Source organism: Anas acuta, chromosome 18 (genome assembly GCF_963932015.1).
Source record: "Anas acuta chromosome 18, bAnaAcu1.1, whole genome shotgun sequence".
NCBI lineage: Eukaryota > Metazoa > Chordata > Aves > Anseriformes > Anatidae > Anas > Anas acuta.
The window spans coordinates 10,415,458-10,439,369 of record NC_088996.1 but is presented as its reverse complement, the minus strand read 5'-3'; the positions used below and the strand labels follow the sequence as shown (position 1 = coordinate 10,439,369).

Here is a 23,912-nt window from a genome sequence, read left to right as displayed (position 1 = left end):
CTGCAACCTCCAGGAGTTCTCATCACTATTGGATAGAGGGGAGAGACAAGGGCACTATTACATAGTCCTTAGTTTCAGCTCAGGATCACTTTGATACTTCCTGTGGATTCTAGGTCCAGAATTTCACTGATTTACTTGAAGCCTTTGGGCAAAACTGGACAAACTTAACTTCAGCATTGGCTTGGCTAGCAAAGGAAGCACAGCACATAATGACCTGTAATCAACAGGAAGGATTCAAGGGATAAGGCCTAGACAGAGATCTGAGCCGCTTTGCTCGTGGACTTCAAAGCAAGTGCACGATGCAAGGTCTTCACTCTTTTCTGTTATCATGTTTGTCTGTAAATGAAGCAGAGATCATCTCATGGTAGCAAATGGTAAATAAATGATATTTTGGCTAGAGGCTTGACTTATTTATACTATTACAAATACCACGAAAGAGAGCTGCATAATTGCTATGTAGAAGTGTTACAAACTGCTCCCAAACACAACACACACATGTTCACTCACTTTCTCTCACACAAGTTAATTTTTCACAGGATCAGATCCTTATTCACATCCTTCAATGCTGTTTCACAAAACATAATTTCTAATTTAGGGAGGAAAAGTTTTATTTAATTATCTTCTTTTCTTGGTTTGAATTGACCAACTGCATATCTTCCACCAGCTTTATCAAAGAAGCCACCAGTACAAGAGCACATCTAATTTTAAGCAGGCTTTAGTTGGCAGACTTAAAATTGATCATGCATTTTAGTTTCAGTAACTTGCAATTTCTTGCACTCTTTGATAGCACACTTTAAAGAACAAGCCTTCTTTAATGACAAAGGCTTAAAAGAAATGACCCTTCTGAACAAAATATCAAAGCTTAGAACAGATAGTCCCTCAAAAAAAAAAAAAAAAAGTCCGAATTAAAATGACCTTGTGTTCTGAAACTTTTTCATACAATATCTGACGTCTTACTTTCCCTTTGTACCCTCAGAATGAAACCAAGTATAATTCAGTAGTATGTGGTGCCTCCAGTACATTTTGTGATTTGGGAAGAACTTGCAGTGCATTAAGATAACTTAACAAATACAAATAATCAGATCCCATATTTACTCTCTGTCAAGACTGCTTGTAATTAGTATCAAAGCCATGTATGTTTTCTAGAAAATTCAATAAAACACTATAATATATTATAGCAATCACAAATATTTCCTCTAGTTACAGTAAGATCTTCTTCTGTGCAGCAAAATCATTCCTCAGTTTGAAACCACAGTTTCCAGAGATTTAGGGGGTATCTGCTGTGCTGTCCCCATCACAATTACTATTAAAGTACTGTTGCAGGACAAAGCAAAGGGCTAGGAGAAGGATGGAGGTTACATCCCTTTTCTTCTAACTGCACCAGAAATGAGCCTATTTGTCACATGTGACACAAGAACTGTGGGCGGCACTGAAGTAAAGCTTCACCTTGACTCTGGCGAAGAACATTATATAAAAATGCACAAGAAAATGAAGGATAGAGTGAAACTATCTTCTCTCATACAGCAGAGTTCAATAAAATAACAACAACAATAATAATCCACTAGAAATAAAGTTCTAACCATTCTCTAGTCGGTTTTGCCAGAGCTCGTTTTACAGCCTATAAAGCCAACTTCTGGCAGCTGGCAATTCCTTACCTAGCAGGTGAAAAGAGAGCAAGTTCTGGACAGGAGAACCTCTCTGAGCTTGCAGTTTAGACTTTACCTGTTCCATAAGTGATCAAAAAAATAGTAGCAACTACAAACCCATCCTAGACAGTGTTGAGTTTAATTTCTAATCAGGTTTATAAGCGCCTTCAAAATGGTTCTCAAACTGTACTTGCTGTTAGAGAGTTTGCCGGTTTTAAAATTCACGAATTGACTAATATTTACTTTTCCCAAACTGTTTTTTTCATCATCAATGACATCAGCAACCCAATTCCATAGAAAAGAAGGAAAATCAGGCCTGAATTCAACTAGGAATGCAGGGAAGAGCATACAGTGGAGGCTCTGTGCGTTACCTCATGCATGTAACGCCCTCAGAAGCACTATAACCACATGGTTATCAAGCACAAACACCAGCAGAAAACCAGAATCAAAATCTCCTCATTTCCTCTGTGCATGAGAAGGGAGATTTTGCTGTCCCACTGCCTGGTGTTTAAGGACAAAGCAACACCCAACCAGTAAATCACAGCCCACAGGTCTGGGAGCTCTCAGTGCTCCTTCTGTAGAGCCGAACCATCGCTGCCATGCGTCTCCCTGAGCAAATACATTAAATTTTACTGCCCACAATTAACTGCATGTATCCTAACAAATTCTTCCTACTAAAACTCACCATTGCCCCAGGCGGGGCTTTGTGGCACCTGCCGCAGCACTTCCTTCCTTATCAGAGCCATGACAACCCCTTATCTCTAATTAGAGGAATCACCTGTTGATTCAAGGAAGGTGGAAAACCTGCCCAGGCCCAGGCTGGGCTGACAAGCAGCAAAGCACCGAGCGAGGCTGGGGCCTGTGTTTGGCACGGAGCTCTCTGTTGGCGCTGCCAGGAGGTGGGGAGGATGGAGCCCAGCCTGCCAAAGCCTTTCCTCATTGATCTCCGTGCCAGGCGGAGATAAGAGCGCAGCTGGGGCTCGGCAGGACGGCCACCTCCTGCCGCAGGCACTCAGGCCGTCACTAGCACCGTGTGCTGGGCCCTCTGGACCATGGCACTGAGTGCTGGGTGAGGGGGGACAAGCGGCTGTCCCCGCCTGCAGGGACAGGGAGAGCTTTGCTCCTGCAGCCCATGCTGCAGCTGGACCTCGAAGAGAGGAATTCCTGGCCCCCTCTCAAGCACTCAGGCCATGAGCTGTGCCCTGATACGAACGCTGCCGGCAGCACGGTGCCTAGGAAGAAAATGGCTATTCTTGTATTCCGCCTATCTAAATTTACAGATTACAAACGTACTCGGGTACATTCTTGCTCGCGGATGGCCAAGAGATAAGGAAGCTCTGTGCTGGGGAGGCAGAGAGAGCTACAAGGACTGCTCCCTGCCCAGGTCCCTCAGCTTTCCCCCACTTCCCACACCTCATCCTCTGCAAACCCTGGGGCACCTTCTTGGAGGTACCAGGACGTTCAAGAGAGCCTGCGCACGCGCCCACGCGGAACCGGGGCCGTATCAGTTATGACTCTTTTTCAATAACGCCGCATAACTGTGTTATCAGTAAGTGACAAAGGACTTTCCTGTGACCGGTGCATGCAACCCCACTGGTAGCTTTATATGCTGTTAACTGGCAACAGTGGCTGCATTTGTCATCACGGTGTTTTCATTCATGCTACAATGCTTTCCTTGAAATACAGCACGGAATAATTTCCCAGTTAAAAAAAAAAAAAAAAAGCCATACAAGCTGTCATATGCACTGTGGCTGTTTAAGTGAGTGAGATGCCCAAGCAGGACAATAATGGCAAAACAAAATAGTACAAAATAATATTTTAATATTATGTAAACACATGGACACAAAACAATGTCAAAATATGTTAAAATATCTTGGACAATAATAATAGAAAATGGGATTTTCTTCATGTATAAAAGTGAAAAGAATGGTAGTAGGAAGTAGTAACAAAAATATTAGTAGAGGAAATGTTTCCTCTTGGTAAGCAAGCACAGTCAATCACGCAGTATATCAAAAGTATAAATCTGTAATAAGATGATGATAAAAGGTAATGGAAGGAAAATACAACTAAAAAAAGTCTGGCATGAGCAATGGATGTGTTTTCATGAACTTCACTGCATTTTGTATGCTAACAAAACAGCCACTGATCTTTGCATTTTAATGACAAGAGCCAAATCTTCAAACCTATTCAAAGCAGTCCATTTGGCAATCGAAGAAATCCAACAGCTCCAGCAGCTACCTGAAAATTAAGAGATTCTCGTTAGTTCTATCTTACTGTTCTTGCTACAAAACACAACACGCTGAAATCACGGTTGGGCCCTGTCGCAGCGGGCTCGGTTACGGCTGTGACCACATCTGCAGCCGTAGGCACAAGCAGGCTGAATTTAGTTCTTCACTGACAGCTGTCCAATGTCAGCAAAAAAAAGCAGTATTTCAGTGAACAAGGGTCAGGAGTTACCAAAAAAAAAAAAACCCAACCACAAAACAAAATTTCGCATGAATGTAGTCTTGGAAAAAAATCTGATCAGTACCAAAACTTCTCTGAACAGAAGCACAGAAGCTCCTCTCCTGCTTGCTCTGTCCCCAACCCTTCCTCTCCACTGGGACGTGCACAGGGCTCCTTCCACCCTCGGCTTTTGGTCACTTGTGACCAGGCCTGATCAATGATTATTCATCATTTTAAATAGCTGTTTTCCTAATTGTGAAGACATTAACTCAAAAAAAAAATTGAGACAAAATCCATCCTTTTGCAGTGCTACTGCTGTTACTGGAGAGTCTTGAAACTATATTACAGCTTTATATTTACCTAGTTTTCTTTTTTTTTTTTTTTGAAGTTACCTATGCTGGACATATTACCAAGAATTTATGACATTTTTAGCTTCCAATTAGCTTTATCTAATTCTTGTTAACAAAAAAAAATTTTGGATTAACATTTTCATCAACTTCCATGCCGTTAACATCTTTACAAACGTTCAATTATCTTAGACACTTTTACACTATTTTTACAAGCATGCATTTTCATTTGCAGAAAACCTCATGTGCGATATGAAAATATCAAAAAAGCCAATAAATATAAAAAGACGGAGTGACTTTACTAGGAAATTTCCTTTTACTCACCTATCCATGTGAATCACTTACTCTAAAGGCACAGCAAGTCTTTTTATTGCTGCAGCACTTGCCATAATTTATATTGGAGGGTGTAAACGTTTGAAAAAAGCTCAGGCTCATGAAGATCCGGTACTTTGAAGATGTGATCTGTAATATTATGCATTGCATCATTGTTTTCTATCTTAAAAGGAGGTGGCATCACCGCAGAGCTGCAGCTGTGCACTGAGCCACTGTCTCATCATGAACATCGAGGCAAAGCCCAGACTTGCAATGCACCTGCGAGTTCTCTAATCTTGCTCTAATAGTACTGACTAAGCACTGGGAAAATTCTCAGACGCTTGTTTACTGAAAATAAGGATCTTTTAAAACGGCAACCATATTTGAGTGTTTTAATTAAGCCGTAAAACTTCAATAACTGGGATCTACAGGTGTGAAATGGTACAAATTAATCAAAGATAATCACGTACCTCCTGGTGCGGTAGGTATTCAGCTCGGCCTGTAGGGCAGAGGCTCTTTTCTGCAGAACATTTACCTGCAAAATACATCCCAAATGAAAATGCTGTACAAAATTTCAATAAATAAATCTGCATGCATTTCATAATGGTGTTTTTCTTGCCTATTGTGCCTAAGTAAATGCAATAACATTTTAGCTGCATACTGGAATTAACCATAAGACTTTATAGAAGATTGTCAGCATGGCTTTCCTGGCCTGCATATCCTCAGCACACCAGCTGCATGCTACCTCCTTTAAGAACAGAGTCAAAACAGTTTTGAAATTCAGCTTGTGGTAGCAGATCGATTACGCGAGGGGTTGGGAACTCCAGTTGCACCCTCAGCGCCCATACGAAGCCTGTGCTCTGATCCCTGCATTGCTGCTCTCGTGTGAAGATACTCACCTGTTCTGGATGGGTATGAAAATTAACGCTTATTAATACACCGTGGCCACTTTTGGACAAACCAACAAGAGCTGACAGTTGGGCAGCGTACTTTATATTTAGCAATGTTTTTCAAAAAACTTCGCCTAAGCAGCCAGTATTTTCTTTTTGTTTATTTTTATCACTGCTCGGGCTTTTACCCAGCCCATCTTCTTCATCCTCCTCCAACAATAAATAATCCTGACAGGTGCAGAGATTCCATTGCCCTTCTTGTCTGATGTTTCAAAACAGGAATTTCAACAATTTTCAAAGACTAGGACACCTGTGCTTCAGAAAAGAGCCCTGCTTACTGAGTGGTCTGCGACTACAGCGTACCGCTGGAAATACAGCCAGCAGCTATGTATTTCTGGGATAACACCCAGTTTTTAGTGTGTGTAGTTACTTTTACTCTTTTGAAATGCTGCTGATGCTTACAAAAGCCCTGCAGGTAGATATCAGATTCTGCTTTGTTTTAACTCCTTAAAAGGTGTGATACTCTTATATTAGCTCCAGTGTAACGCTTGCTACTAGACAGTGCTAATGGTCAACCACACTTTAAAAATAGCTTTTTACTATCATCTGGAAATAGATTTCCCCTGTTGATCCTTAACTCTTTATTTCCCACAAATATTTAAGTGAAAAAGAGCTTCACTTCCATTAGGAATCCCTTGACATGTGGGCAGAGTGCCTGTAACATAGTGTTGAAATTTTGGCACCAGCAGCACATAGGAATTTGAAACTTTCCCCTATGAAAATTTCCTACTTCTATTAAAGGCAAACTTTGTCAGTGAAGTGTCTTGTGCTTGGAAAAAAAATGCTACATAATGACCCTTATGCATTGTACAGGAAGGAAGGAAGGAAGCAAGGAAGCAAATAAGTAGGGAAGGGGAAAAAAAGGCAATAAAAAGCAAATACATTAAATTAAAACTATTTCCCTAGAGAGACTGCATAAGAAAGAGAAATTGAGAGTCTGTAGATCTATAAGAGCTTGGTGCTTTAAATTGGTATAAGGCGTGTGCTGATGTCAAGCCTAAACATGCATGCTGTGTCCTCAGGGCTTTTGCTCTTCTCTGAGCCCTGGGCAGCTCTGAGCCACCAGCAGGACTGCCACGGTGCTTCCTCATTTCTTCCCTTCAGCCCAGGACAGATCCCAGTCCTTCCTACCCATGCCTAAAAGCAGTCCTGCACTGGGCCATATGCCAACACTGCCTGTTTTTTTTGGAGTACTGTTATTTGACATCTCTGATCATTCCTCTTTATTGTTATTTATCCTTCCTCAGACCTTTATGTGTCTGTGAGTTCAGGCAATGATGATATTATGCCTTCTTCCACCTCCTAATATAATATAATATAATAGGACAGCACCAAATGACATATTTGGGAACCCCATACTAGAAGCATTATTTACAATGTAGCGCCCTATTTACAATGAGATTTTGATATTTCTATTAGACAGTTTTATATCTGTTTCATATAAACAATATTGATTTTGTGTTACTGTAGATGATCTAGTGTTTTGAAACATTTAAGAGAAAGCATTACAGAAGTCCATTAGAGCCTCTTTCTACAGGAAAACCTAGAAATAACACAATAATCACTGGGACTACTGTCTTAAAAGAAGTATCTCACTTGCTTCATTATATAGGCTGAGAAGAAAACAAAATGATTTCTCTCTCTCTTTCACATCCTTTACAAGCATCCTTTAAACAATTCCTCTAGGAAAAACAGGGTAAGAAAAGTGAGAGCAAACTGTAAGCTGTATTTGAAAGGCTGTGAAAATACTACTGAACACAGCAATATTTTCTGCTTTTGACTCTCAAGTGGAACAAAATCCGGCATCAAAAGATACAATATGATAGATAAATGGATAAAGATTTACCTGAGATTTTAAAGATACAATGGTGTCTTCAAGTTCTTGTCTCAAAGATGCTGGCATCAGACTTTTGAGTGTGTTTTCATATTCTTGTCGTATATGGGTCACCTGTAAGAGAACAGAAAAATACATTAAGAGAGGGCTACTTTTGGAAGTTAGAGAATAAATTTTTTGCTTCTTTTGCCCTATTTGGAGTTCAAAAACTCAAAAACTCAGAACTGTTAGATCAAGAGAAAGGGAAGAAGACAGAAGAAAGATCAGCAAAGATCTGCAAAGAGCAAAAGAGGAATAAAAGACAAAGAAAGGAAAAAGAAAACATGAAAAGGAAACAGTCATGAAAAGGAAATGCTAAGGCATTTGCTGGGACATGGTCAGAAGAAGGACTGCTACTAGCTTTCCTAAATCTATCTCAATAGAGCATTTAAGCAGACAAACTGCAGATCGTTAGTCAGCAGGTTTCTGGCTCACAGAAGTTTCCTTTTTCTCTTTGGTGGGATCTTAACCAGGTCAGTGAGTGATGTTTGCCCCTTACTCCCGTAGACAAGGTGACTTACTGTTTCCTGCAAGTTTTTGCAAAATTTCTCAACCTCAGGGATCTTTTAAGACATTTTTTTTGTTCACTGTGCACCTATTTTTCATTGCACTTTGCATCTTCCCGAATTTCATTCTTAGGCAACTGAGGGATATGGGCAAAAGGCCTGCCAGCACCAGTGCAAGTATTTTAAAACCTGCTTTAAAGTTATTATACACAAAAGCTGCAAATTGTTCTTTGCCCCTTTTCACAGATCATGGTTCAATCACGCTTCATGAACTAAGGCAAACCAGTTTATCTAGTAGTTTTATAGCTTATTGCAGATAACCAGGTAAAGATACCCGACCAGTAAGAAGACTGCCTATTTCATCAGGTAAAATAGCAATATCATCATTTGTACAACTAACTCTTCCCATAAGGTGGATGCAGTTGTATTCTAAAGAGAACTATCAAGTGGAGTAGCACATTAGGAATTTCCAAGTAATCAATAGGCAAAAACATCAGCTTGTTTTATTGTACAGCTGGGAGACCTCAACCAATAGGTTCCAGCATCTTCAACAAGTTATGAAAGGAGATGTTCACATAAAATTCACTACGACTACAGAAGTCTAGTCTATAGACTATAGACTAGGTATAGAGTATAGTTTATAGGCTCTTCTAGTCTATAACCTTATCCAACAGATGTTGAATAAACAGTACAAAGTGGTGTTAGGTGAAGACATCAGTTGGAAGGATTGCGCTTTGGTACCCTCCGCTGGGACTGTACTTGCTGAACCTTGTGCATAAGTCCCGAGAGCCTTGCTCAGTTTTGCATCTCACAGGACTACTTGCACGGTCTATTACTTTGCTGAATCAGGGCCTCACATCTGCACTTACCTTCCAATAGGATTAACTGCCTAATTCAAATTAACCAAGCACTTAGGTGTTTTTCTGGATTAGCTGAATATGTAAATAAAGGATGAAAGGGATTCAATATCAGATTAATTTATGAAGTATCCTTAAACTTTCAACTTCTTTTTTTTCTGATGCATCTACACACCAACACCACTTTGTGCCGATTCTACTTTAGTTATAAAATTTCTTAGATCTGCCATTGTGACCACAGATCAAAACCTCAGTCTCACATCTGAAGAAGCCGTAACTTCTACCTTCCAGCTCCCAGCCTGCTTACACACGTGACGACCGAGCCCAAAGTTCACCCAACGATGGGCCAATTACCATCCTCCGGAAAAAGCAGGGCATGCCAAGCTATGCATTATGCACAGTACAATTATCGATGTAAGAGGAATAAAACAATCTGATGAAAATTTTGTCTATGAGTCATTCCAACGTGCGGAAGAAATCTCCAAATCTCTATGCAAATAGGCAATTAGAGGCTTTCCTTCTGAACTGCAAGTGATGCTACTATGCAAATACAAAGAAATAACAGGAAAAGAAACACTGTAAGACAGGAAACCTTGTTTGAACTCAGCTTGTATATAAGCCAGTGATCAAAATTTATGCTTTTTAAAGTTACTCCAATAAACTTATTCTACTCTTTCTATAAAGGCTTACAAAGTTGTGAATAGGTGCTTTGCCAGCATAAATACTTTCCGAGCCAACTGCTCATTTGGGTGGGGACCTTGATACAGCAGAAACATGTATTTCAGTTAATTCACATTTCTTACATTTGTTCTTGGTGAGAAAGGAGTAGAAACAGGCAGCTAGAACCGCAAAAGGCTTTTATTCCCTCACTGTGAGCGATGAAGGTATATTTCACACATCCGAGGGTCTGGATGGCTCTGCTGGTTATAAATCTATCCCCACCACCAGTGACGTCCACAGGAGGCTTTGGGTGTGGGATGGCTCGGGGAGCTCTGCAGGTGCTGGGCTGGCACCACTGGCACAGCGACACAGAGCTGCCACTTCCCCCGAGTTTTGGGAGTCCCTGAACACTTGGGCTTGTTCCCCATCCCTAAGTGCATTTGAAGTCAAGACAGACTCCCTTTCACTGCATGTGGGCTTAGTTCATGGACCCAATCCCATCCACCACAAACCACCTTTGCTGCACAGCTTTGTGGTGGGTTTGCAGAAGCCCCCAGGCAGACAAATGTTGATTTAATTACTCAAATTGTCTATAGGCCACGTTCACTCAAGGTTCAAGGCTATGTTCGATCCAACACTTCCCACCACCTTGCTACTACACTGGGGTGACCCAAGCAGCAAAGACAGCCCAGCTTTCAAGCCCTTAAGCTCCCCATTTACGGGCAACAGGGACACAAGGAGCTGACCCTGGTGTAACTCACTACACCATGACCCAGGGTCCTGGGACTCACAGCAGCTTCCTTGGGAGCCAGGCCCGCAGCAGGGACCCCTGACTGTATTTTTTCCTGGAGGAACGTCAAGAAGGTTTAATTCTAAATTGACACAACAACAATTTGAATACAGCTCTGTGAGTGAAACAATAATAATCTCACTGAGAGCAGTCAGCTTTCAACCAGGTCGTTGTTTTTAATCTGCAAGTGTCCTCCAAAGACGTCGCTTTCCCAGTGCTCTTTAATGTTTGCTATTAGCTCTGCAAGGCACCAAGGGGACTGTTCCTTTTTGATGAAGGTGTTTCTTGGAAAGTCAGGAAGAAACACATACTGTGCTTTAAAATACAGCTATGCATGACTGGGTCGGCTGAAAAAGGAGAAAGAAAAGGAGAAGCAAGTCCTGGTAGCAGAAGTATTGCTTGGGGCTGGTCTCTTATCGGGTTCAGAGAGAAGACACACTTCTCGCAGTGCAAACTGTTCTTTGGCATTCAACCACAATTTGTTTGTTCACTAAGACAAAGTATGTTGCTTTCAACTGTGCTCACTAATAATTGCATCACAATAAGATGAAAATAAGATCCCAGCTGTTTCCTGTCATAATATGGTAAACAACATGCTGATATTTTTGGCTGAGGTTACTATCAAGGTTTATTGACCAAGAGATTAAAATAGCGCATGGCAAAAATCTGAATCACTTCTTAGAACTGACAGATAACACACAGTGGGCTAACACACACTAATTTTAATTGGGGAAGCTTATTTTATTTTTTAGTCTTTATTTTTGACCAATGAAAGCTATGTCTGCAGGGATTGTGTGTGTGCTTGTGCGCCTTAAAGGCTTTTTTGTTCTTTTATAGCCTCCAGCCGCCGCCCTAGGATCCACAAATACCGTGTCTCCTCTTGTGCTCCAGAGATGTTTAAAATTGCAATTCTTCAGCCCTCAGGAGGGCTTTAGTCTTCTGGATGAGGATAGCTCTATTTCATTTACTGTTGTGTTCGTTTTCCTTCAGTCCTGAGAAAGCCTTTTTTAAATTCATTTTGGTGAGTTGATTTAATCCAAGAACCCCCAGGAAGGTTTTATAGCTTTTAATATTAAGCTGCCACACTGCTCTTTGTTTATTCAGGTTGGTGGCTAGCATATGAGGTTTAAAGTTTTACCATCAATCATCTTTGGTGTCAGTAAAACAACCGAAAGCTGAAGTTGCCATGCAGAGGTAACCTATGGCTAGTCACAAGAAATTAGAATAAAAAGGAGAGAAACCTTCACACAATTATACAAAGTGATACAAAAAGCAGGGAAGTTGTAACTTCACAGACTACAACGAGATCTCGGCATAGCTGGTCACTGACTGTTCCCAAAAGAGATAAAAATTGGATTCAGTGCTCAGCAGAGAAATACATCACTGAGCTTCTAAGCCAAGGCCTGGCCCAAGAGCTTTTTGGTAGAATAAGACAAATTTCAGTTTTAATGCTTCTCTTCCGTGCTTTGCTCTACAGCCACAACCACACCGTGTTGGATTTAGGCTGCTCACAGCCAGCTCTCCTTTTATTTCCTTCTTTCAAGATGTCTGTGATGCCAACTTTACCATCCGGAGCGCACCAGCCCTGGGGACGGCAGGTAGTGCAACATCTCCTTCTCAAACCGTTAAAAAACAAACCCAAATGCAATCTTCTCCAGATCTCCCAACTGTAAATTACTTGATTTGAACCAGAGGAACATAAGGGAAATACAAATGAACCACTGAAGTGTATGTTGCCAAAGCAAAGGAAGGTACCACAAAAGAGTTGGTGAAGTTCCTATTAAAAAAAAAAAAAAAAGTCTTGTCTTGAAGGGCATGAAGTCAACATTTTGTTTATGTCAGATAAGAATCGAAAGGCAGCTCACTTAACTTGGGTTTTGTGGTTTTTAGTATCTTAATTTCTGCCTGCTTGTAATATTTGTGAAGGAGGATAATCCCACGTGTGCCAGGAAATCCTAGGATAGTGACCAAAAGGTATAATTAGGATCAGGTAATTATTATCAAATTTTCTCCACATTTCAGGGAAGTAAGATGAGATAAGTTATTTCCTGTCTCTCTCAAATTCTTTCCTGCATTATTTGAATAATGAAGTGTGGTTTAAAATGATTTTATAATGATGTTTAAAAAAGAAATCTCTTTAAAAAGTTTGTGCATCTGTTCTGCAGTACACACCTCTGCAGAAGACATGAAAGATGTGTTGTAATAAATCTGGAGATGAGTTAGGGTACCAAAAAGGGAAAAATAACTCCTTCAGCCTTGGGCAAACCATTTAATCTCTGACTAAAGTTTCATCCTAAATGAGGATAATAATATTGCACGGGTCAACTTCATTCAGGTGATGTGAGGATGGCTGAAGTAATTTTCAGAAAGCAGTTTGAAAAGGGCAAGTGAAGGACAAATTACTGTGATGCCATCTCAATTAAAACAACAGCAATAACAAAACCAAAACAACATGCACACATAACCTCCCCCTAAAAACCCAACCAACCAACCAAAAAACAACAAAAAAGGACCACCAAGCCAAAGAATATCAAAGTAATGATTAACTGCAGCTTGTTTCTGTTCTCCCTAATTGCAGAGCCTCCTCTGCTTCTCAGCACTCCTAAATCCTACATGAGTAGAGCTCTGCTCCCCCAAAACTGCTGAGAACTGTAGGGGTGCCTTCCTCCATGGGCCCACCTGGGGAAAGCCGGGCCATCTCTGCAACCAAGGAACAGAATGCACCAAAAGCTGTAGTCCCTTTCCTTAAGGTTCTGATCTCTAGAAGAATGATTACAGCTTGAAATCTCCTCCAACAATTTTTGTTAATGAAGAATCAAGGGATGTATTATTTTTTTTTTTTCAATGGAGAACAAGGCCACTTCATTTGTCATTTCACAACACAGGCAAACACGAATATCCGCTGCTTTTCAGTCCACATCCTCTCTTGTTTCAGGCAGTGGGGGCTTCTATTCTTACTGTGAAACGTATGTTGAAATACGGTTCTTACGGATTTAAAGAAATATTATGCAATTTGATATAAACGTTCTCAAGTTCTTACGGAAAGTAATGAACACCATAAATTGCATGAGCGCGGTGTGGCTGAGGGCAGTAACTAAGCAGGATCAGCTGAGCCAGTTATTTTGTCAAGTGTGCACCATGTTGTTCTCCACGGAGAAAATATTGCTGGAGAACCTCGTCTGTTCTGACAGTTTCAATAAAACATAAATTGGTGGCATAGCTGTCCCCTTTGTTTTTCTGTCTTTAGCTAGTAAACCATCTGAGCATCCAAAATATTCTTGCCTTGGTGTTTCACTAACCCTCAGGGACCGCCGGTTATGCCAAGCTGCTGGCTGCACACTGAGCTTTCTGCTCGGTTAGTTTCTTCCAACCTGCGTTCAAGAGGCCTTATTACTTCAGGGGTTTGTATTTTGATATCTTTCTGTGCTTAACCAAGATCTCCCACCTGGAAAATCCTCTGTTTGCAGTTAGGCAACGCGAGCCTATATAATTCATAACTGCAAAGGAAGGGAAGTCAGGCAAAACTTAAAAAAAAAAAAATGCAGTGGGCTGCATATGGCAAGAACAGCATTCTTGGGATTACGCGAGTTGGAGAGGAATAAAAGCTTTCACTGTCAACACCATGGAACAACCAGGAATGCTGTGGCTAGAAAATTCACGCTGTTCTCTCAACCTCCCCCTCCAAAGGGCTCCTCTATTGTTCCAGTTGGGATTTGGAGGATCCCTGACTTCTCCCCTCCTTGGAGATGACTCATTGCAGATGCCATCCCTGTCCCTGAGCAGTATTTCCTTCGGCTCTTGTCAGTGCCATCCTTTCATCCGACGGAGAGGTCATAACTGCGCAACAAGTCGTCCTCCTCGTGTAAGAGCAGGAATCGAAACCAGCCCGGGAACCGACCAGCACCGTGGGGCCAAATCTGAAGACACATGGTACTCATTTACGGCTCTGTCGATGGCAAAGAATTTTTAATAGGCTATCAAGATAATTAAGTCTGAAATAAAGCTATAAGCATCTTTGACACTACCATGGGAATTTATTTCTGTATTTCAGTTTTACATTCCAGCATGTGTTACCTTCTACATAATCCTTTCCATCCTGGGGTGGTTCAGCAAGTCAAGGTTTTGGTATCTGATAGGAGAGGTGCTGAGTGCTCACTAATGACGGCAAGAGCTGACACAGCTCAGCAGCACGCGGGATTAAGCTCAGTATTTTCACACTGTCTGTGTGAACATGCAAATCTTTGTAGATAAGCTACTTTTACTATCACCATTTCCCCTCTTTCAAGAAGGAAAATGTAACCAGCATCTCAACTGGAAAGCAAGCTGCCGGATTTAGGAAGCATCACGGTTGGTAAGTCTATAAACTTTGAGCCAGGTGAGTAGGGCAGCGGGGGAGAGAACTGCGGCTGCACCTCCTCGACGTACTTCTGAAAGATGGCACTTGGTGCTGAGCAAACTGCAAACAAAACAACACTGTAAAATTCAGATGATGTTAAAATCGGCATTAGGCTGGCCTTTCTTCAGTCCTTTTCAGTTCCATCCAAGCACCTTGTCACCTGTTAAAAACGAAAGGGATAATTCACTGACCACACATCACCGAGAGCCTGCCCTGGAGATGCGAGTTCTGTCCTCTTTTCTGCTGTCATCCAGCTGGCTCCTCCATGCAGCGCCACTTCTCCTCTTTTAGTTCTCTGCATTAAATGCCACCAACATTGTTGTTCGTAGTTGTACTTCAAGCTATCCCAGGCACACTTCTTATAGAACAAAATTCCTTTAATTGATAATGTGCAAGCAAACCACAGATGCTCTAAAATGATGTGCTGCTCTTTTATAAGTGAGCTTTCTTTCTCATTCACTCCTATTTAAGACAAAGAGCTAGAAAAATGTCAAGTTAAAATACTCTCTAATTCCTGCGTGCCGGCATATGCTTCTATTCTTCTTTGGTGAAAGTATTTTTTCTCCTTTCAACTGTTTGTTCTCTACTTTCTGTGTTACTCTCTTTCTCCAGCTGGCCACTTCATTCCAATAATTCATTCAGTCCTATGAAGTAGGCATACATTTGTGTATTTTCCAGTTGTGTCTGATTACCAAAGCTAACATTTGATCACTGACTTCAACACATGCATTATCATCATCATCTACCTCTTTTCCCTTTGACAGTCTCACAGTTGGTGAGAGCCTTCTCTCCTGCAGTTCCTGCCATATGGAGCTCCCGGTAACTTTCAACTCTATTGATTTCCAGTTCCTTTCAAATCCCACCTGAAAATTTGTTTTTCTGTGCTTGAATCTGAGCTGCTTCTTCCTTCTGTTTTGAAACTTTATGCTATACAGCATGCCATATTCTGCTTAATTCTGCTTTACTTTCATAGTAGGCTGTTAAAGAAAATGCTATACCAGACACAAAATATGGCAAATGCAAAGTTCTGATTTATTGTAACAATCCCAGACTTAATTAAAGATTGGAGGGGCACTACTGTATCAAACTGATTAACGAATATATCAGTGGAATTGTATGTATGGTAGACATGAACCAACACAGAAGTAGAAGAATCAGGCTCCAAATAAAGACAATACTGATTTTATAGTATCGTAGTCAGCTTTGCCATGCACCTACAGATGCACCTACATCCATGAAAGGTTATTTATGAAATATAACCAGGGTCAGCGTCATTCTTCCTGAACAGCCTCTGTCAGGAAGTCCCAAATAAGAAAGAAAATGTAAGACATAGATGTCTTCGTCTGCATATGCCAAACAGACTGACCAGCTGCTCTCACTTATTTCAGATTCTTTGCTGCTTGTATGTGGCCCTCCAACAACTTCTTTTCCAAGAAAATATTTTAAACTTTAAATTTGTCCACCGTAAGTAGCCAGAAAAGAAATCTGCTGTCTGCAGATATTGAATCAGCAGAACTTCAGGTGCCAGCCTGCGGGGAGCTACGCCATTTGGGCTGCTCTTTTACATTTTTCACAAAACGTATACATTTCTCGAAATGCTTTATGAAAGGAAAAGAGCTGAAGTATGCAGTACCCTCCTGTTCGGGGTGCTGGCAGAGTGACAGATGAAACAGAAAGGAGAGAAGCAAACGGGCATGGAGGGATGGGCACAGAGGGGGGGACACCCTCCCTCAGCACACAGCGCTCTCCAAACGCAGCCTCCCCGGTACGTGCTGGTCGCATGCAGAAACCTCAGGAGCTGTTTGAATGTGACATTATTCGGTGTCGATTTTCTTGCGAGTCCCAGTAGAAACTTCTTTGGGGTTCTCACCTTCTTCCCCAGTGCAGCACAGCCCGCTGAGCCCCGATGCCAGCGCAGGCTGCCCCAGGGGTTAACTGGCAGCTGCTCCGCAGCCAGCGCCAGGGCTCCTCGCTGCGAATCGCTTCTGTGGTTAAGATCGTTCAGATCTACACTGAGCTTCCCATTTCTGTGGGAGCACAAACGGGTCTCTGGGGGAAAATTCTGGAAGGATGTCAACACCGTGGGTTGAAGCAACCAGAGCAAATGGCAGAATTTCATCACCACCTCCAGTGCATGCTTACTGTTTGTTTCTCAGTTTCCAAAGGGCTCAGCAGCTCTGCGGAACAAATACTGTCTGAATCCTCTTCACCTGCAGATTGGCCACAAAGCAAAGCTTTTATTTAAATGCCCAACCTGGAACCACAGAATCATTTAGACAGGCAAGGACCTTTAAGATCAAGTCCAACCATCCACCTAAACTACAGCTTATTAACCTGGTTTTAGATGACTCCAGCATGTTCTGAGAAAGACAACTCTTTGGGAAAGTCTGGAGATCCACGGATCACGTTTCAATCACCAGGATTCGAGGCACGGGCCGTGGCAGCACAGTTTGATAACTTTTTGCAGTTATCTGAGGCACCTGAGCTGGAAGTTCTCATGCGCCACGGACGAGGCTGGTTTGGAAGCAGACTTCCTGCTGTGGCTCACCATGGCCAGATGGAGGAAATTCCTCTCCTTCCATGTCATTTTTCCAGCACATACATAAAGCTTTGGCAAAGTCGTGGGAGCAGCCGTGGAACTGTAAAGGCAGGCCAGGACAATGGAAGTGAGGGCAAAGATTTTCTGTGAATTTTCTGTGCATTTAAGACTCTACGGTATCTTTGAAATAAAAAAAAAATATATATGGAAAGATGGACAAATAGCCCTCAACAGAAGGGACAATATTACTCAAGTCTTCCAGCCTTTGATGCATTAAGAATTATTTGGGGCACATTCCCTGGACATAGGCTTATCTTGCTCATCTCAGTCTTGCTGTTTTTTTACTCATAGCTCCCGAAATCTGCAGACAGTAGCACCATTCCCATCAAGGATAAGGTGTGGCAAACGTTAGAAGTTCCCTGTGCTACACAGCAGCTAAAATTTCAGAATGATGCATCACAGCATTCATCTGAGAACAAATATATTTAGTTGGCATGGAAACAGTAAGTTAGGCTGAATGTGGTAAATATCCAGCAGTCATAAAATATTGAGCAAGTCAGAATAATAAACATTAAAAATGAAAACTCGCTGAATGCTTTTGAATCATAGCTCTTTTACAATTATCACTCCTGTTGTCATTTGAACACAAGTGAAATCCACTTAACAAACTAAGCCTTTCCGTTTTATTCCAAATTCTTGTACAACATCCTTATTCAGATAACTCCTTTCTCCCTTTTTAATAATCTATCTGAGAAAAAAAGAAATTAAAGGGCTGGAAACCTATATTGGCATTCACCTTCATTCGTCAGTAATATTCATGAATTGAACATAATTGTTTTTCTGTCTTCAAAGAGTGTCTCTCTTTAAGTCTCTAATTGTGACTTGGCAGTTTGGAGGACTATTCCTACAGTTTGAATACCTATCGTGATATTACCTTGATTGTTCATGAACATGACAAACTTTTTTTTTCCCTGTATCATCCCCTTATTAGAAATTTTGTTTCATACCCAATCCAGCCCTACAGTTAAAAATATTAGACCAAGGAAGGAAAAGAACAGACGTGTTCTTTCGGAAGAAATCTTGCATCCTTTCATGCAGTCATCGAAAGAAAGATTATTGGAGTTTCCTACTGTTCTGAGTTGTGTTGATTATCCTTACCAAAAGGAAATTGAAATTAAATGAGGTATTTTAAAGAAATCTAGGTAATAAAGCAAGAACAAGATCACTATCATGATTTTTTATACAGGCCCCAATTCAGCAAAATTCTTTGCACATGCTTAAACTCCCATACTCATTGAGGCACATGCTTAACCTCTTACTGATGCGTCATGTTTAATTACACATACACAGGATGTTAAATCTGCTGTATGAACAATTTGGATTTTTTAACTATGACTGACAACCGCATCAAGCTGTATAATTCACGGAAGAGGAACATTTTTAATAGAACGAAAGGCGTTTCTGTCAGATATCTTGTCTTGCATTAGATCCGCGCACATATCAGAGACAACCATGCAATACACCTCAAGAACTATACTACAAGCATGGTACAGGAATATAATCTAAATGGGATCAGTTTCCAGATTTTATATATTACTGAGATATAAGAAATTTCGTCATTGCTTTGCAAAGAAAACGTTTAGGTGCACCCATATTTCCTAGGAACCTTCTTAGACTATTTTAATTGTCTTGGGACTATATACCAAGAAACCTATATATATAAAGCTATATATTAGGGGTTAGTTATACTTTATTTACTGCTAGCTTGTCACTTGCCATGAACGCACTTACAAACATCTCAAGAAGTCAGACATCTAATTTTTGAAAATCATCCAGCACTTCAACATGAAGACAGCTGATATACCCAATTGTGAGACTCCAGTCTAGAAATGACAGTACTGACCGTAGGCACCACTGCCCTAGATAGCCATGCTTAGCGCAGACAGGAGATCCTCTAGTGAAAGGGCACAATGATTTAGGTTAGTCAAAGTGGGAATGAAAGGTAAAATACTGGAAACACTGCAATGAATGAAACCACTTTTGACAAATGTACGTCCATTGGGACTGCAGCACGTCGTTCACGTAACGTTGCCATGCTGCAGCATGACAATCTGTCCCACTGGTGAAATGACACAGATAGACCACGATTGCTTCTACTCACACCATAAGAAGATTGAAAAAGTAAACAGGAATAAACACAGGTTCGTACAATAACACGAAATCCTGGAATGAAAAGGCTCCATAAAAACAAGAGCTCCTCAGGGCTGCAACGTCATGCTCACCCCCAGACAGCTCACGGCTTGCCATCAGAGTCCTCCTAACAGGCTTCTCCCCTGCTATTTACGGGACAGTTTATGTCAGTGGGTTGACTCTGCCTCTCCGGATAATTATCATACGGAAAGGTTAACTCTGTGCAATCACCAGAGGGTTACTGGCACAAAGAGCTAAGCTCTGTGGGTCTGTCAGTCACTCCCGGAGCCTGAAGAGTTATAAGGACACTGCACTGAAAAGAGACAAACATGGAGCACTGAGATACCACCCAACAAGCCATAACGAGAAACAGCTTTTTATTTTTAATTAAAAGCACAACAAAATGTTTTTTCATGTCTCATTCATTTGTTTGTTGTTGTTATAGAATCAAAACACAAGATTTTTCCCTTTAATGAAAAACAGAAGCTGTTTAACCCTCTCTCCTCCTTACTTAAAGACATGTAAAAGCTCAGAAGAGAGGCCTTTGTAACAGTGCCAGTGCAAATTTTGATGTTTTATGCAATCCTGACACAGGGAATATTTTGTAAAAGCAAGAGAGCAAGTTGTAAGTTACTGCCTTAAATATTTCAGCTCCGTAATCAACTGAGGAGTCATCAGCTGCTGTTAAGGCTTGATGAACATGCTCACAGGTAGCCTGTCCTCAGCATAATGATGGAGAATACACCAGAGCTGTCACTTTTGCCTTTTCCTTCTGGACAGAAAAAGCGTAACTATGGGATTCACCAGTCACAGAGGAGACACGCTAACAACTTGCAAAATGGGTGTCTGCCTAAAAAACCAAAGGCACCTAAGCAAGAACTGTCTCAACAGACGCAGCCTGTTCAGGAGATCTCAGTGCAGGAGTGGCAGGGACAGCACTGCTGAGGAACTCAGGTATGAGCATCACCACAAAGCCACCAACGTGGTACTGCTTTGCAGAAACAGCTCTGAGCTGGGTGACGCAGCAGTGTCATTTAAGTAAGATTTCTGATCTACATGTATACTGAGAACTGTTCCCTCCCAGCAGAGCTGGTCCTTCGTTAAATCCACCCAGGCAGGATGTTCCTGCAGGTGGGCTTGGACATGGAAATCTCCTAAGAGAAGACCTCTGAGGCATTAAGGATAGCCCATCCTACCAATCCGCGTGTTTTTACCTCAGTATTTCACCAGTCATTTTTTGTTTCTCCTCCTAGATACCCTCACAGAAAGGGTCAGAAAAAAAATGCCAAACAGCAATAGCAAAGGTTAAAGAAAAAACTAACAAAAATAAGGTATTTGCTAGAGTACCATCACTTCACAGCATTCAGGCCAATGTTGTTTCCCTGGAGGGACAACCATGCACCAAACAGCTAATTGCCCTTCTTTTTTGGGAGACTGAAGATGAAATGCAACGCTTGTAGGCCGGCCACTGATTACACTGAACTCCCCATTGCAGCTAGGGGTGAACGTGGCCCAGCTTCTACGTTTATAAGGCAGAAAGGGAGAGAGAGAAGTAAAGCTTATCACTGGTTTTCCTAAGCACAAGTACCTGAGGGTAAACACGGGGGGCGAACAAGGGCTCCTACCTGCAAGCAGGATAATGACAACTGGGAGGACGTATTTGCAATTCCTCATCATTACTTTTACAGCCACCCCAAGTTACTCTGCAGTTACAGGTACAGTTTGTGCACCACCAAATAAAGTTCTGAAATGCAGCAAAACCTCATTTGTATTGGAGATCCATCAATCTGCACGCGATTCAGATATCCACAACCTCGACATTTTCCTGAATGCGCCAATTTAATCTGCTTTAAAGGCAGATCATTGGCTTTCTGTTTCAATCCCGCTCTGTAAATTACATGCACTCTTTCTCTTGAAGCACGCTAAATCTCTGATTTCACTGAAAGTGTCCACGTTAATTTTAGCAGTATTAATCATATGGAAGTGTTTACAGACAACATGCTAGGACAATGAACGCATAAGATCAGCAATAAAGATTATTTTTTATCTCAGTTATTGTCCAATTATAATTCTCTTAATACAAGCCATTAACAAACAGGTTAGAATAGTCCCAGGAACCTATGGTAAAACACTGGAAAATAAATGCATCATTTAACAGCTAGAATAGCTGAAATACCAACTTGAAACAGAGAGCAAGAGATAAGTATTTGCCCGTAGGGCTCAGACGGTTTAATTCTCTTTTATTAACAAAAACAGAAGAGAAAGCTCGCTGAAAAATTTGCAGGAAAAGATGTGCTTTTGCTTTGAAGCAAGGTATTACTTTTAACCATCGAACCCCCTTGCCCAAGGGGAGGGGACTGGGGAAAGCAGCCCTACCTGCATGTGGGCCTGCAGCTCCTTGTGTTGCAGCTTCTTCTCTGCGGCGCGCGCCTGGCTGCGGCAACTTTCCGCTTCGTCCTGCAAGGCCTGAAACAACACCAAGGGGTGCAAAGCACACGTGAGACCCACGGGATGGCACAAAGACTCACAGGCAACGCAGCGCAACGATCAGTTGCGGGATCTCAGATTTTGGTTAGTGTCTCGTTTGTGCAACCTGTGCTTCCCGGGAGGGCTTTTGCAGCGTACAAATAACTCATCCTCAAAGGCAGACCAAAAGCCCTCTGGAAATCCCTGTCTGGAATTTCAGTGAAATCGCCTCCCGTGCTACTGCAGTGGGAAACTCACTGAGCCGAGGGGCTCCCCTCCTGCCCTGCAGTGCAGTCGAGCATGTGAGCAACAAATGCAGCATAAATGGCAATAAATAAAGGGAATATTATGATCGTGTCACTTTACCACAACCATCCAGTCTCTCTTTAGTTCAGAAATAATCACTTCTAAACCGAGCTCGTAAAATACATTGACAAATTTATTTTGTCATTATTGTTCTTCTTATATATTTATTTTTATTACGGCAGCCCCTCGGAGCCTTGATCTTTTTGTTATGTGCTTCACAAAAGAAAAGTCATGCCCCAAGGAACTGATAGTCTGTGTTATTTCTAACAGATACACACCAAACAAACAATACAAAGTTTCAAAGATTTTTTTTTAAAGTTTCCTAGCCATTGTTGGATGTTTGAATACACACTTAACGTTTACTTACACACTTACTAAAAGCTTAGTTATGTTGTCAGCCTGAATAAAGGCATTGTTAGCTGCAAGTGCTGACTTGAAGCAAAGTGCACAATGTGGATGTTAGATTGACATCAGCACAGAGGCGGCTGTGGCAGCAGAAAGGGAATATTTTGAGCTATCTTTTGTATGCCAGGAAATCAGGGCACAGCTACCCATCGGCTGAAAAGCGTGGAGCAGGGTGAGGACCGGCTCTGAGCAGGGACCTGCCCTGGGGATACGCTACCAGATCCACTGAGGTTCCTCCAGGGTGGCTGTTTTAAAAGCTGAGCTGCTCAAAGAGCTTGTGTGGGGTGTGCTGCAAAGCAGGGACCAAGAGTCCCCGGAGTCCTGGTGCCTCTTGCAGGACACGCGGCGTGGTTCTTGTTCTCATGCTTCCTTTCTCGTTCTCGTTCGCTTCCTCAAAGCAGAACGCCCGTTCGTAAATCAGGATCGTTAAAAGTACACCAGTACAAAGATTTAACAGAAAAAAACCCTTGCTCCTTCCACAGCACTGAAATACTGTGCTCTCAAATCATTTACGGGATAAAATTGCTATGGAGATAAGATAAGAGGACTACTTATGATAGATCTTGCACATTGTTTTGAAGTGATGCCAGGCATTAACTTTAAAGTCTTATAGCTATAAGACTATTACATGTTCGAATGCCAAAAAATTTAACCAGACCCAAGCATGAACTTCAAATCTGCCCAGGGACTTTTATGCTATCATCACTTCTGAGAAATGTTAAAATCCAGTCTTGAATATATGACTGATCTTCAACACTCAACAAGTTTAGCAGCACCATTCATTTGCATGAATATAATTAAACGCGTGTGAATTGGAGGCTTTTATTTTGTACATTTAATATCATAACTTAAAATACAAACAAGCCTACCTTGTTTTAAAACTTAAAATGATCAGGTTGTGCAACGTGGAAATGTAACACACAAAGAGCAGGGCACTTGGGGTATTGGAAAGATCACTAAAGAAACAATTAATTTGACAAAATCCTCCCGTAACACCCAAGTGTCCAGGCATGACCAGTCCAGGGCGGCTCTCAGGAGCATTCACAGAGCACACCTGGGTAAACTACAAAGTCAGAGCTGCCTTCTGCTGCTTCCACGTGATCGGGTCAAACAACCCAAACAGCTTGGCACGGTGAAAAATGAGGATTCCCTCCTAGCACTCAGGAGCAAGTTTGACTCTAATGCACAACTTTGAGGATGACCAGGGCATAGCACATATATCCA

The 23,912-nt window shown here is 41.6% G+C and overlaps 1 protein-coding gene across 6 annotated transcripts in view; it reads right to left on the bottom strand.

Annotated features, from left to right (window-relative positions):
• Nucleotides 1-3,447: 3,447 nt before the first annotated feature.
• The window catches only part of CEP112 (centrosomal protein 112), a 161,832-nt gene continuing 141,367 nt past the window's right edge, over nt 3,448-23,912 (bottom strand). For 4 of the 6 annotated variants that reach the window (XM_068655182.1, XM_068655183.1, XM_068655180.1 and 1 more), the window contains 4 exons: nt 21,888-21,977; nt 7,547-7,648; nt 5,221-5,285; nt 3,448-3,884 (listed from right to left, as the gene is read on the bottom strand). In XM_068655182.1, coding sequence (XP_068511283.1) covers nt 3,881-3,884; nt 5,221-5,285; nt 7,547-7,648; nt 21,888-21,977 — 261 coding nt within the window. In that variant the 3' untranslated portion in view covers nt 3,448-3,880. Of the gene's footprint in view, nt 3,885-5,220; nt 5,286-7,546; nt 7,649-16,652; nt 17,422-21,887; nt 21,978-23,912 lie in introns of those variants that run through there. The other 2 variants (XR_011088771.1, XM_068655181.1) reach the window with 2 other exon arrangements.